General features: G+C 41.8%; 2 protein-coding genes across 2 annotated transcripts; both read right to left on the reverse strand.

Moving 5' to 3' along the window:
- Nucleotides 1–716: 716 nt before the first annotated feature.
- eef1a1l2 (eukaryotic translation elongation factor 1 alpha 1, like 2) lies at nucleotides 717–5,272 on the reverse strand. Its single transcript, XM_048229243.1, has 8 exons — nucleotides 5,177–5,272; nucleotides 4,514–4,669; nucleotides 3,655–3,834; nucleotides 3,193–3,489; nucleotides 2,683–2,833; nucleotides 1,969–2,225; nucleotides 1,360–1,594; nucleotides 717–1,040 (listed from the first exon to the last, which is right to left on the reverse strand). Exons 2-8 carry the CDS (start codon nucleotides 4,655–4,657, stop codon nucleotides 916–918), a joined length of 1,389 nt encoding a protein of 462 aa, XP_048085200.1. The 5' UTR covers nucleotides 4,658–4,669; nucleotides 5,177–5,272; the 3' UTR covers nucleotides 717–915.
- Nucleotides 5,273–5,529: 257 nt separating this feature from the next.
- On the reverse strand, nucleotides 5,530–9,120 carry LOC125285044 (elongation factor 1-alpha). Its single transcript, XM_048229244.1, has 8 exons — nucleotides 8,966–9,120; nucleotides 8,102–8,259; nucleotides 7,479–7,658; nucleotides 7,082–7,378; nucleotides 6,834–6,984; nucleotides 6,466–6,722; nucleotides 6,065–6,299; nucleotides 5,530–5,938 (listed from the first exon to the last, which is right to left on the reverse strand). The coding sequence occupies exons 2-8, from the start codon at nucleotides 8,243–8,245 to the stop codon at nucleotides 5,814–5,816; spliced, it is 1,389 nt and encodes a 462-aa protein (XP_048085201.1). The 5' UTR covers nucleotides 8,246–8,259; nucleotides 8,966–9,120; the 3' UTR covers nucleotides 5,530–5,813.
- Between the last annotated feature and the right edge of the window lie 5,370 nt (nucleotides 9,121–14,490).

Raw genomic sequence — 14,490 nt, forward strand, 5'->3', positions numbered from 1 at the left:
CTATTTGTTTGCTATTGTTGGATCAGATTGTTATAAACCAGCCATGGGTGTGTGACCATAAACAATATGCCTCTAGTGGCCATCTGAAGAAAGACATGACACTCCTGTTTGAGAGTGGGGCACAGTTCCCATGAAATGTGATTCATAATGTTCTGTTTTAATTCCGATAACTTGACAAAAACAATTTAAAAAAAGACTTGTCATAATTATTAATATTATGTATCACAAAGTTATGCAGTAATATTGATTATCGTGACAAGCGTGTTCATTTTTTCTTTCTTTGTTCTTTTACTGGCTAAAAGATACATTCATGTATTCGTTCCCAAACATTCCAGTTGTAAATCATCTGTCTATTTGGTTCCATTGGACAATATTTGAATTAGGAGTGTGTGCTGCTGCATCCATAAATATAAGGGAGACAGCTCCCATTAAACACTTAGTTTTAGTACCTGCACTGAAATGTGACCAAGAGGTGGGCTTTTTGTCTGTTGCCATCACTAGTTGTATATACTTATTCTGACTGTTGATATGGCTTTCTGATTCCATAAACTGACTGCCTAAGAGTCACTCATGTATATTACTCCCTAACAAACATTGAATAATGTAGGGAATAAATTAATGAACATTTAATTTCCATTTCAGTGTGCAAAGCTGAAAGCTATCAGCTACAGCTATCATAAGAATACAGAATCATAAGAACAAGATGACAAAAGTAGTTGGTGAGAAATCATTCCTTGTTTATTTTTTCCATACTAAAGCACTTAGAAAAAGAGCTTTTCTGGCTCCTTTCCTCCGAAAACTTTTGCGATGGGTTTTTATCAGCATTAGCCAGTCCTTGAGCAGAGAGCTGAGGCTCTGTAAAAGTACGGGATGGGGTGTCCCGGATGCCACTTGTCCCAGGTCCGGCGTACGGGTTCATTTGACCTTGGCGGCCTTCTGAGCAGACTTGGTGACCTTGCCTCCTCCAGGTGCCTTCTTTTCCACAGCCTTGATGACACCGACAGCAACGGTCTGCCTCATGTCACGCACGGCAAAACGACCTGGTGACACAGAGAGAGCGAACCGGCAGAGGAAGAGGAGAGATGAAGGAGAGACAAGAGGAGGAGGAAGACAGGAGGAGGATGACATGGTTAAATGGCATTTTCAAGATCTTAAATTCATTTCGCAAAGACAAATAATAAATGCTGTATTTCAGTGGCTAAAATGAAAGTGCATATTATACTTGTATTTTTCTACTGCTATCAAAATTATATTTGTATCATTTTGAAATTAATAAACAAACCTTGGGGAGAAAAATGTACATATGCATTTGCTGTGTTTGTTGTTTAAATGGCATTGCCATTGGTCTCATGTACTCACCAAGGGGTGGGTACTTGGAGAAGCTCTCCACACACATAGCCTTTCCAGGGACCATCAAGATGATGGCGGCATCACCAGACTTCAGTGCCTTGGGGTTATCCTCAACCTTCTTGCCAGAACGACGGTCAATCTTCTCCTTCAGCTCAGCGAATTTGCAGGCAATGTGAGCAGTGTGGCAATCCAGCACAGGGGCATATCCAGCGCTGATCTGGCCAGGGTGGTTCAGGATGATGACCTGTGGACAAAGAGGGACAGAGTTTCACTTCCAGATCAAAACTGTTTTAAAAGCCTAGCATTCACAGACCATTTCACAAACCCCTTAAACCACTTAAAGAGGGTCCTTTTCAGGGAAGAATCCATAGACCCATATAACATAAGAATGCTGGTTCTTGACTGTCTTAACTGTCTTGACTTGACTTAACTGTGAAACTTTGTGGGGTAAATTTGGCAGTTCCAGACAGTAAAAGTAAATATTTAGCAATTGTTTGACACTAGCCCTGCTCTAAACCAGGCAATTTCCCTCAGTAAATCTCCATTCTCCATCTTTTTATGTACTGGAAAGTTACAGAGAATCTCGTTTACATGATGCACCTTCTCTGTGGTTCTCACCTGAGCAGTGAAGTTACCAGTCTCCATAGGGGGGTCGTTCTTGCTGTCTCCAGCAACGTTGCCACGACGAATATCTTTGACTGAAATGTTCTTGACATTGAAGCCAACATTGTCACCAGGCAGAGCCTCAGTGAGAGATTCGTGATGCATCTCAACAGACTTCACCTCAGTGGTGACGTTAGCAGGGGCAAAGGTCACAATCATACCAGGCTTCAGGGTACCAGTCTCCACACGACCCACGGGTACGGTTCCAATACCTGAAGGGCAAATTAATACACATTTACTACACATGTAGTTCAACATCACTCACTGAGGTGATTTTCATTATGCTGTGAGATATCATACTCTGAATGGCTTATAACTTAGCATGGTTAAAGAACAGATAATTTTTTAGCACAGTTATTGGAAACCTAGCACAACTAAATTAAAGCTACAGTTAGTTAACTTGGGCTAGAAGGTCAGCTAAATAAGCATCATTCCCAGATTGAACTAATTCAGGTAATAGATGGCATTCCTGGATTAGTTACTTAAACCTAAAGTTTTCATAATCTATTTCATAATCATTTCATAATAAGAGTAGCGTGAGACTAGTTGGCATGAAAATAGTTAACAGATAAAAGCAGACGAAGCTCTAATCCTGGGAACAAAAGTGTGGTGGCTGACATGAAACTGAGCCTAAATACAGCTCTGTTGTGTCGGGTGAGACGAGGGTACCTCCGATCTTGTAGACGTCCTGCAGGGGGAGTCGCAGGGGCTTGTCAGTGGGGCGGGATGGGGGCAGGATGGAGTCCAGGGCCTCCAGCAGGGTGACACCAGAGGCACCTCCCTCCTTACGCTCGATTTTCCAGCCTTTAAACCAGGTCATCTGTAGGCCAGAGCAAGGGAACGGAGAGTGGTAAATGTGGGGGATTACTGAATGCAACTAGGCCTGTACAATTCATCAAATGGCATGTATATATTCTTTATTTTACTCATACATTTTTAGGGAAATTATTATACATTCAAAGAAATCCACTTTTAAAAGACATGTCTTTTCTGTTAAGTTCCATAGATTCTAAAATCAATGAGTATGAAAATAATTGTGATTTCATTGACCAAAAGTAATTGCGATCAAGATTTTTACATAATCAAACAACCCTAAATACAACACCTGCTAATATACTCAAGGTGAGGTATGCAGTCAGGTGTGTTTTGGTAGATGACATTCAGTCAGTGCGCACTCACGTTGCTGCTGGCCTCCAGCATGTTGTCTCCGTTCCAACCGGAGATGGGCACAAAGGCAACGGTGGCAGGGTTGTAACCGATCTTCTTGATGTAAGTGCTGACTTCCTTGGTGATCTCCTCGTAACGCTTCTGGCTGTAGGGGGGCTCGGTGGAGTCCATTTTGTTGATTCCAACGATGAGCTGTTTCACACCCAGGGTGTATGCAAGAAGAGCGTGCTCACGGGTCTGACCGTTCTTGGAGATACCGGCCTCGAACTCACCCACACCGGCAGCAACAATCAGCACAGCACAGTCAGCCTGGAAATTAGCATTAGCCATATACCCAATGTTATATGTGAATGTACAGGTGATGGTTCAATCAGCTAATACAAATATGTTGTGAAGCACTTTAGGGTAACTGTTAAATATTAAACTGTTTATACATTTGAAATTATTCCAGGATTCCTGAACAATAGGCTATACCTGGGATGTGCCAGTGATCATGTTCTTGATGAAGTCTCTGTGTCCAGGGGCATCAATAATTGTGACGTAGTACTTGCTGGTCTCAAACTTCCAGAGAGAGATGTCAATGGTGATACCACGCTCACGCTCAGCCTTCAGTTTGTCCAGCACCCAAGCATACTTGAAGGAGCCTTTGCCCATCTAAATGATTAAACCCACATGGAAATTTAGCTCTGATACATGAATTTCCTCAGAAAATACAAGAAGCAGAGAGACAGATGGATCTCAGAAGTCAAAAATGTTACATTTCTAGTAAGTCTAATGCTTGCATAAATTGAGGGGAAATCATTTATGATGAGTGTAGTAAAGGCAGATCAACAAAATAGTGTTTCAAATTTGTTGGTTTGTTATATAGCCTAACACCTTTGACCAAGGTAGTCAAAGTCAAAAGTTTAAAAACAAAATGATGGGCTTTAACATTTTCAAAAGCTTAATCCATAAATGACAAGTCTTTATGAACTAATCCTAGGCCTACTAATCATATCCAGTGTGAACATATCTCGGTCAAATTGTTTTAGTGAAAACAAAATGTAATTTTGTCTGTAGGGCTTTCACTTTGTTTTAAATGATAAATAATGTCATTAAATAAAAGTTAATCTAAAAATAGCCTTTTATTGATGTAATATTAATATTTCTTAGGAATTTGTTAATTAAGGAGGAAGCGCGAAATTTTAGACTCTAGATGGCGCTCTTTACGCGTGTAGTGCTTACACCCGTCCCTCCGGCTCTTAAAATACCGACATATGCAAGTCATTCACTGTACATAGCACACAGATAACATAAGGGCGCAAACCACCTGGTCAGCAACTGGAAAACCTACCTCAGCAGCTTCTTTCTCGAATTTCTCGATGGTTCTCTTGTCAATGCCGCCACACTTGTAAATGAGGTGGCCGGTGGTAGTTGACTTGCCAGAGTCGACATGACCGATGACAACGATGTTGATATGTATCTTTTCCTTCCCCATGATGGTAGCTTACTGTGAAGACATTTTCGTATAACTAGATAAAACTAAGCCCAATATAATGCCTTTGTATGTTGAGTTGTACTGTAATTCACAATAAATATGTTTCATATGACGTTCCCCCATCTAAAGCAAAATAGAGGTGCCGTTCTATGCACCGCAACTCATCATCCTCCATGTTGAGCTGCGGTGCAGCGCCGCCATGTTCTTTCAAATCTGCCAATGAGTTTGCGGCCAACTCCACACTTTCAATTGAGGGGGACGACCGGGCACATTGCAACTTCCTATGAACTAATGCAAATAACCTTATTCATTACTTTTTATGAAAACAGATGGGTCTACATCCCCCATCCTCAATTAAGAAATATATTTCCTTCCAGAAATACCAAGGACATTCCTCCTTCACAAATAAGTGTAATCCAAATAAAAAGGTGCTCCACGTTTCTTATTTCTGACAAAATAGAAAAGGGGGGTCCATTCCAGAAACAGCCCATCTAAGAGTCAGAATAGTGGCAAACTTACCACCCTGCTTTGAGCAGCTCCCTGATAACCCTAGAAAAGCCGGAGAAAAAGGAACGATTTCTCTCCGTCTGGGCTTTATATACTGGTAATGGATGCAGTGGGAGGTAGAGATGTGTGCAACCAAACTTCTAGTAGTCATTAGCAGGTTACCATTGGCTACATATCTGCAAACCACCAAAACGATTGGGTGGGCACTTGTAAGTGGGCACCTCTAGCAAAGTCTCTGCAACGGGCTAAATAGACACGTGGTTGACAGCTGCAACCTCTGGAGAGTAAAGTTACTTTGCCAACACTTGACAGAGCAGCCTCATCAGTCAGTCCCATCTGGGAATAACAGCAAGATACAAAAACTGTTTCAATTTTTTTTAGATCTTTATTAGTCGAGCAGCTTTCCTTCCAATTTAACTGTGGCAAACAGTTGCAGTTCTAAACCATTTCAACTCAAATAAACTGATAGAGGCAGTCAATTTAACAAAGCCATGTGTACATTAACTCCAAGTTGGTTTCCTTTCCTGCGAAAATATTTACGGTGAGTTTTAATCAGCATTAGCCAGTCCTTAAGTAGAGTGCCCAGGTTAAGGGAAACTCCCGGGTGTAGAGTGCCCACTGCCTGAGAGGCGGCTCGGCTGACGGGGGTTCACTTGGACTTGGCGGCCTTCTGTGCAGACTTGGTGACCTTGCCCTGGCCTCCAACCTTCTTCTCGACGCTCTTGATGACGCCGACAGCAACGGTCTGCCTCATGTCACGGACAGCGAAACGACCTGTGTGAGGAGGAAAAACATTAGAACACTGAATTGTCCCGCTTTCCCCATCTAATCAAATAAGAAACATTTAGTCATTGTTGGTAAATGACGAACATGTGGATGAATATAGGAGATTGAGCTTACCAAGGGGAGGATATTCAGAGAAGCTCTCCACACACATGGGCTTGCCAGGGATCAGCTCAACAATGGCGGCATCACCAGACTTCAGGTTCTTGGGGTTGTCCTCAAGCTTCTTGCCAGAACGACGGTCAATCTTTTCCTTCAGCTCAGCGAACTTGCAGGCAATGTGAGCAGTGTGGCAATCCAGCACAGGGGCATATCCAGCACTGATCTGGCCAGGGTGGTTCAGGATGATTACCTGTGGACAAAGAACATAACATAAGTAAAGGAACAGACCGACTTTGCTAGGAATGCATTTGGCCATTTTCTTTCCCTTTTCCCTATAGGCCATTCAGCAATACTAGCATAACTTCCAAGTATATAAAAGTAGGGAACACAACACCGTTAACATTACTGGGCCTCACCTGAGCGTGGAAAGATCCGGCCTCCATTGGGGGGTCGTTCTTGCTGTCGCCAGCCACGTTACCACGACGGATATCCTTGACGGACACGTTCTTGATGTTGAAGCCAACGTTGTCACCGGGTAGAGCCTCTGGCATAGACTCGTGGTGCATCTCAACAGACTTGACCTCAGTGGTGATGTTGGAGGGAGCGAAGGTCACAACCATGCCAGGCTTCAGGATTCCAGTCTCCACACGGCCCACGGGTACAGTTCCAATACCTGGAGAGCAAATCAAAATCACAAGTTAGCTAAGCTATTCCTAGAGAGACCAAGAGAACTAAACCATACAATACAACCATAAACAATAATCACATTGTCAGTCTGCCTTACCTCCAATTTTGTAGACATCCTGCAGGGGCAGACGCAGGGCCTTGTCGGTGGGGCGGGCAGGGGGCAGGATGGAGTCCAGGGCCTCCAGCAGGGTGGTACCACTGGCATTACCCTCCTTACGCTCAACCTTCCACCCCTTGAACCAGGGCATCTACAAAGACAACGAAAGGCACAAGGTGAGACCCTGAATCAATCAAACATTAGCACCAAGAAACTGAAACGGTACAATCAAAAACTCCTTTGCTTACCTTGCTGCTGGCCTCCAGCATGTTGTCTCCATGCCAACCAGAGATGGGCACAAAGGCAACGGTGGCAGGGTTGTAACCAATCTTCTTGATGTAAGCGCTGACTTCCTTGGTGATTTCTTCATAACGCTTCTGGCTGTAGTTGGGTTCAGTGGAGTCCATCTTGTTGACTCCCACAATGAGCTGCTTCACTCCCAGGGTAAAAGCCAGGAGGGCGTGCTCACGGGTCTGTCCGTTCTTGGAGATACCGGCCTCAAACTCACCCACACCGGCAGCAACAATCAGCACAGCACAGTCAGCCTGTAGAAAAGGACACATTAGTACCAGCACTGCACATACATTTCTGCAAACATTGGCTATAAGAGCTAGAGATGGATGAAGATAATCCAGACAGTCTTACCTGGGATGTGCCAGTGATCATGTTCTTGATGAAATCTCTGTGTCCAGGGGCATCAATAATTGTGACGTAGTACTTGGTGGTCTCGAACTTCCAGAGAGCAATGTCAATGGTGATACCACGCTCACGCTCAGCCTTCAGTTTGTCCAGCACCCAAGCATACTTGAAGGAGCCCTTTCCCATCTACAAAGGAGAAGGATACATTTAAACAAAAATGAAGGGATTCTGGGAGAAAGGCATTCAAACTCCCAACTATACTCCATTAAGAGAACAGCAAGTATCTATGAGACTCTTGCTCTAGGGGTTCTAATCAAATAGACTGTTTTAGCCTTGAAAACAAGTCAGGACTTCTCTAAACTTAAAAATGATAGTTTACCATACTAAACTTCTATACGTGTTCTGTAAGTCACTAGCCCAGTTAGCCTTTATGCTTTCCACAGAGCATGACCAGCAGGCCGCTGAGCGGCCATTACACAAAGGGCTGCGTCACCAACGCGGCTGCGAAAGCCCCGCCCAGTGCCCACACCCAGCCGGCTTGTGCGGAGAGCGCGTGCTGAGCCGCCATCTTTGAGCCGACCAACACCAGATATTCCAACTGAAACACCGAACTAAAGAAAAGCCCTTACCTCAGCGGCTTCCTTCTCGAACTTCTCAATGGTTCTCTTGTCGATGCCACCGCATTTGTAGATGAGATGGCCGGTGGTGGTAGACTTTCCAGAGTCGACGTGGCCGATGACCACGATGTTAATGTGGATCTTTTCCTTGCCCATGATTGCTTAAGTTTCTACAAAAGAAACCGTAACACATTAATAAAATGACTAGAAGATTTACCATTATAGGTTAATCACTACCGAATTATGAAAAATACAAGGTTTTACATTATGGATGTGAATCCGGAGGGGCAAGAATTTTAATTGACCACGCTAACCAACAAGTCAGCTAACCATAGGCTAGTTTGATTAGCTAGTAGCGGCAGAGGCCTCGTCGGCTAAGAGCCAGGGAAAAGACACGTGTTATGTGAAGGCCACGTCGGATAAAGTTACAATAAAATTCGAAACATCTAAAAGGCATCCATTCAAAGATGGACATCTGGCGTATTAACAGTTGTTAAAACTGCTATACTGGCTAGGATTCAAGAATGAAAAATAACCTCCGCCTGATTTGAGAAGAATTCACATGCTAGTCTTTGTTCTTCCCAATCACAGAAAAAAAGATTAAAAGTTCGTTAAGTATATTAGTAGTATATTTTACATACATCATTGTAAAAATGAATACTAACGTTATGACAGAGTAGCAATACCAACAAGAAATGGGTATGAAAAGCTTAAGTTAACGTTGACAACGTTGTCTAAATAGCGACGTGAAAATCTCACAGCGTAATAAATATAGAAGAACCATTAATTTAAACAGAATAAATCATGAAATAAAGCCCTTTCTCAAACACAACACGGCCAACTATGCTAGGCCTAAATAATATAAGGTTAGCTTACCGGTGTTATATGATAACTCCACAGCAGCTGCTCCCCTTAGCCAGGTAACAGAAAGAGGAAGAAAAATGTTGGTGTTGGAGTTTTTATACCAGGGAGGAGAGGCCAGAATGGGCTGCAACCCCCAGCTTCCTCTCCCCCTCCCGCAGCGACCCGCAAATCACGTACATTCGGGCAAAAATCCCCGCCTTGTCGTTCATACGTCATCGTTTTGTTTCTGAAGTGGCAGAACACATAATGTTAATTGGAATAAGTTAATGAAGAAAGTAGGCGACATACGAAATTAAGCTTATCAATATTATATTTCACCACGTGAAAGACAGCCAGGCATAGCCATTGTCTAAGTTACATCTGTCTCTATGGCGTATGGAGATGTATGCTATATCACTTCATCCTTTTGCGCCATTAATCAATTTTGATTACATTTGTCGGCAGTGTCACGTTTTGGGGCTATGCGTTTTGTGTTAATTTCCCATAACAATGCGTAGGCTACTGCCATGTCCATGTAGACCAGTTTAAAGCCTAACGCAAAGTGCTCAATAAAGACTGCAATGCAGTCCAAACATCAACAGTATGCCAATCCAGTTTTTCATGCTACATTTGGCAAACACTATTTTTAATGCTTGTTAAACTGGCTACAGACTTGTCTACAGACTACGGGAAAGATGGACTATCCTTTGGTTTGTAAATGTTAACATGCCCTGGTGACATTAGCATCTATATCAGCCTATGCAGTCAGATTTAGGAGGCATTGAGCAAGATATTGTAAAACATGAGGAGGTGTTGGGTATTTCTTCTAGGTGCCATTGAAAAACATCTTTTCACCCATTCACATTCAACAGACCCCCATTGGAATGAGAAATGAGTAGCCTTTCCAACACCCCCAACGTTTTTCTCTTTTTTCCCCCCAAACCAAAAACAGGTATGGTAGAGTGCGTTTATTGGCCCACATTCTAGTATAATGTGGATCAATCCAGCTGTTAAGAATAATACATTTCCACAACCCATGCAAACACATAAATAAATTAAAATTACACAACTATTGTAACTATAAAACAATTTGATGTGGTCTATATTTTAGGTTTGATAACTACATTACTGTTCCATTGGGCTCCAGGCCTTGCATTGCACCTGAGGCATGAGGCCTTTAGTCAGGCATCAAGCCATATGCTATCAAACATTAGGCTTCTAATCCTCTGTGCAGCCTTTCCTATTTGGAGCCCCCAGTGCGGCTGCTGTTAGCTGTCTGTCCTCCACAGTTCAGTACTTGACCCTCAACTTGGCTCACCACACAGCTGCTGCCCTCACTCAAGAGAGCAGTGGGACAGAGGGGGAGAGGGAGAGGGAGAGGGGTGCATGAACAGAGTGAGGCAGAAAGAAAGAAGCAAGGGCAGAGAGAGAGAGAGAGTTGTCATAGGGACAAGAGAACATCTACTCTCATAGCAACACTTACAACAAGTCTTACTGATCCTAGCACTCACCAGCCGTTTTAAACTGACAAGTAACTGTTAAAAACAGCACTCACCGGCGACTTATTCTTACTGTACTCTAATGTTTTTTTTAAACTGTCCTAAAATTGTGAGAATTGTTCTAAAACTTACTGTTTACCATGTTGTTAGTCGCTTTGGTTAAAAAGCATCAGCCAAATGTAATGTAATGTAATGTAAAGACACAGCACACAGTTGTAAACAGTCTTAATTGTGTTGTCAGATCAGGTTTACAGTTGTTATGAAGAAATGCCCACTATGAGAGTTTGTCTTTTTCTCTGCCTTGTGTTTTCCCTGTCCTGCTGTACGAGAAAGTTGTTCTCAGACAAGAATTGCTCTTTAACAGCTGGTTAGCTGGCTGAGAACAAGGTTACTCTGAATCTATTGCTATTGTTTTCCATGTTGGACTCATGGACATGGACAATTGATCGCATCACTGACTGTATATGTGATGGCCCACCGGCCACCAAAGGTCCCCTGAAGCATTCAGAAGATTTTGAGTAATAACTCTATTAAGCATGAGCTGAGCTACAGTAGACCCATTTTCTCGTTCACTTACTTGTTTTTTTAGCCGACATTGTTTGGGATAAGTGCAATACTAATACTGGGGATATGATTGGTGAATGTTGAATGGTCAAAGTGTCTTAAAAGTTTTACTTGTATTGCCACGCAAACAAAGACCTGACATGTTTTATTCACTGAAAAACAGGTTCTCTACAGGGTCAATAATGTACCTAAGGGTGAACATTCTAAATGACCACTGACTGAGTAATGATAAAAAATCATGATCCATGATATATCTTTTGAGTGTCTATGTTTTAGTTCCATGTTCAAACACTACCTTAAGTTGCCATGAATTAAGTGTTTTTTAGTGGGTTGTCATAGTGTAGGCCTGTGCAGGCTATTTTATATTTTATATTATATTATTTTATATTAGGGCAGTAAGTGTAATGAACAACTACTGATGTAGATTATACACTGACAATGACAAGTCAGTCAGGTACGTTTTTACATTTACTTTATTTTACTGTGAAACTACTTTACTTCATTAGATGTTATGATGATTTTACAGTAGTTGCCAGCTCTTGTATAGCTTTACAAGAATATATTAATTAATTCATCTCTGTATATTCAGATGGCCCTGGAGTCTTCAGCACACCTCCCTGTGATTAAGCTTCTCAAACCATCTTGTTGTGGAAGGCTACAGGATGCAGGGACAGGGAGAGGAAGTGCAGGGCTGAGGGATGAGGAAGCTTTACTGTAAGGGAATCATCTGAGCATGAGAGCACTGGCTCCTACCCAGAAACCTTTCTGTCCTGAGGGGTCAGTCTCCAGGTACATCAACACACATTCATAGACACACTCTGTCTTGCTCTCTGTGCCTCTCACATCTTCTCTCAAACTGAAGAAAATAAAGAGGATCTGTTAGCATAGCCCCCCTGGAAGAAACCCCCACCCCCTAGAAACACATACAGTCTTTTACATATGCATTTATCCTATGCCAGTCTTTGTCCCAGAGTTACCAACAGGTCTGATACAACCTTTGTTCAGAAGCATTTCTGTGATGAGAGACTCATGACTCATTTGCTTTCACACTCCCTCTCTCACCACAGCAGTATCCTTACAGACCTCAGATGAAACGTGTCTATGCTAACGCTGACAGGATCTTCCATATTAAAACTCTAGATTCGGGCAGTGCTGTTAATGCTAACAAGGTCTTTAATGTTCATAATCTTTCCCAGTGACGGTTGGGCAGCTATTTCAGACGTGTTGGGGGGAGGGGTAGGAGCAGCACTTGACAGTCACACCCTGGCAGCCAGTCACTTTGTTGAGTCATGCTGCTGGTCTACCTCTCCCTCCATAGACAAATGGACACTGCAGAATTACTAGCTAGCTAAACATTTGGCACACTCTCCATTCAGGACAGAAAGTGGAGAGTCAAACTGGCTGCTCCAGCAGAATTCACCCAGAGATTACAGACAAACCACTATCTGATCTTCAGTTGAATTCACAGTTGTATTATTAACAGTGTACGGAGTGAGTAGCTTTCCTACTATTAATATGTAAGGGACACAAACATAACAGATGTTAATCAGATGACAACACTGACTCACAGATCCTGTAAACAATTTGTAAAAAATATTTTAGGTATGCACCAACTTAGCATGCAATAGAATGGCAATAGATAAAGCAGCAGATAACATTTTGTAGATGTCATACACATCTACAGAAACCTAATCAGGACCCCCCATGAATTTAATCACACTTAATGAGATAGTGCTTTATTCAGATATTCAGGTGACACCCAGTTGATGACAACACTGTCTTACCTTGTTCTTCCAGTCTCAGGGAGGGGGTAGCAGGCGGAATAATCTACACTACAGGGTGTATGTCTAGCACTTAACGGTGTGAATGCAAAGCTTCAATGCAAATGGACCCAAGACAACAATTTGTTGGAGAAGAAGGGGGAATGCTGAATGGAAATACGAATGAAAAGGCATAACAAAGCCTTGGGCCATTCACACAATGCCATTTTCATTCATTTCTTTTCAAATCTCCTCATTCCAGTCTGGTTGAATCTCATAGTAACCCAATAGTTCTGTTTCTCATCACCTGTTTTCCTGTTTTCCAGTAGCAAAATACAGTTAAATAATCTTTTTCATTCCAAACATGTTGAATGTAGCCTACAGTCATAGGCCTATATTGGCCAAATGAATTGTCAAAGAATAAAATCATGAAAGCTATACTTGCTGTGTTTGTTTGATATTACAGACAGCCTTTGACTGGTTGCACTTTGCAGAAATAAAGACACCACATTTGCTTACCACAATATTCTATCCTACTTGATTTATAAGCCTGTTGTCTAAATAAATTTAAACTGAACCAATGCAAGATCTTTAGAATCGTATGCCATTGTTGGTTAGATGTTGCTTTTATCAAAATTTCTTCTCACAAATGAAATTCATTTCTTATTCCTCTATTTTAGGCAACTGAACTTTGGCTTGAAAAACCTTGAAAAGCCTTAACTTTGGCTTGAAAAACAAATCTAGGCCTGCCACAAGGTTGTATGAAAATGTTAAGCCAATCCTTAGGCTACTAATTAAAAGAAAATGTTGTATAATAACCTACTTTGCTAGGTTATATAGCATAACCTGTTGAGGGACCTAGCCTAGACAAATTCAAAGACATTTGAAAATTGTGAGAAAGCTCTCTGTCAGAACAGCCAGGCTTGAGGTAATGTCATGGTTCACCCCTTAAATTCTAGCCAACTCTATGCTGTTGTATGTTTTGTAACTGCCATAAAGTCGTGGAATTCAGGAACTTGTTGACAAATCTAATTCAAATTTAATGGTGTTTGTGGGTCACAATTATGTGGGCTGTGAGGCACATAATTGGTATAGCCTAGTATATAGGCTACCATTGTTATTACGAGTGAATTTGAGAAATTGCTACACTTGAACTATCAAATTTATCCAGTGTAGGCTGCACTCGAGGAATTGCCAAATTTGGACAAAATATAAATAAATACAGTATAGGCCTATAGTCATTGGGCCAAAAGATAGACAAATCTGAACGTAGAAAGATAACTTGAAGTTAAGTAACTTAACGTTTCGGAATTAAAATAATCCCAAAGACATAGAGTCAAAATAGGGTCTTTAATATTAAGAGCTTGTGAAAAGATGTTCACATGTGTAATAAAGTTTTGCAAAAGGAGTTCTGCATGGTTCATGGAGTTCAGGTGTCATTCATGATTATAAACAGTAATACCGTACACACATTTATGTTTATCTGCTATTATTATTTGATATGAGAACGTTTATTTTATCGCCCTTTGCAAGCCTATAATAGTGGACGGCAAAAAAGACGAATCAAATGAATGGGTTGTAATGGGATATCCACAGCTAGGAGGTTATAGTGAGATTTAACCATAGTAATGCCCTTCCAGGACTGTTGGTTTATTGTTTGGAATACAACATCCCATTTTCTTACATAGGTAAATTTTGTTTTGTTTTCTTTGTGTTTGGGGAGTATTTCAACCAC

This window comes from Alosa alosa, chromosome 20 (assembly GCF_017589495.1).
Source record: "Alosa alosa isolate M-15738 ecotype Scorff River chromosome 20, AALO_Geno_1.1, whole genome shotgun sequence".
NCBI classification, from domain to species: domain Eukaryota; kingdom Metazoa; phylum Chordata; class Actinopteri; order Clupeiformes; family Clupeidae; genus Alosa; species Alosa alosa.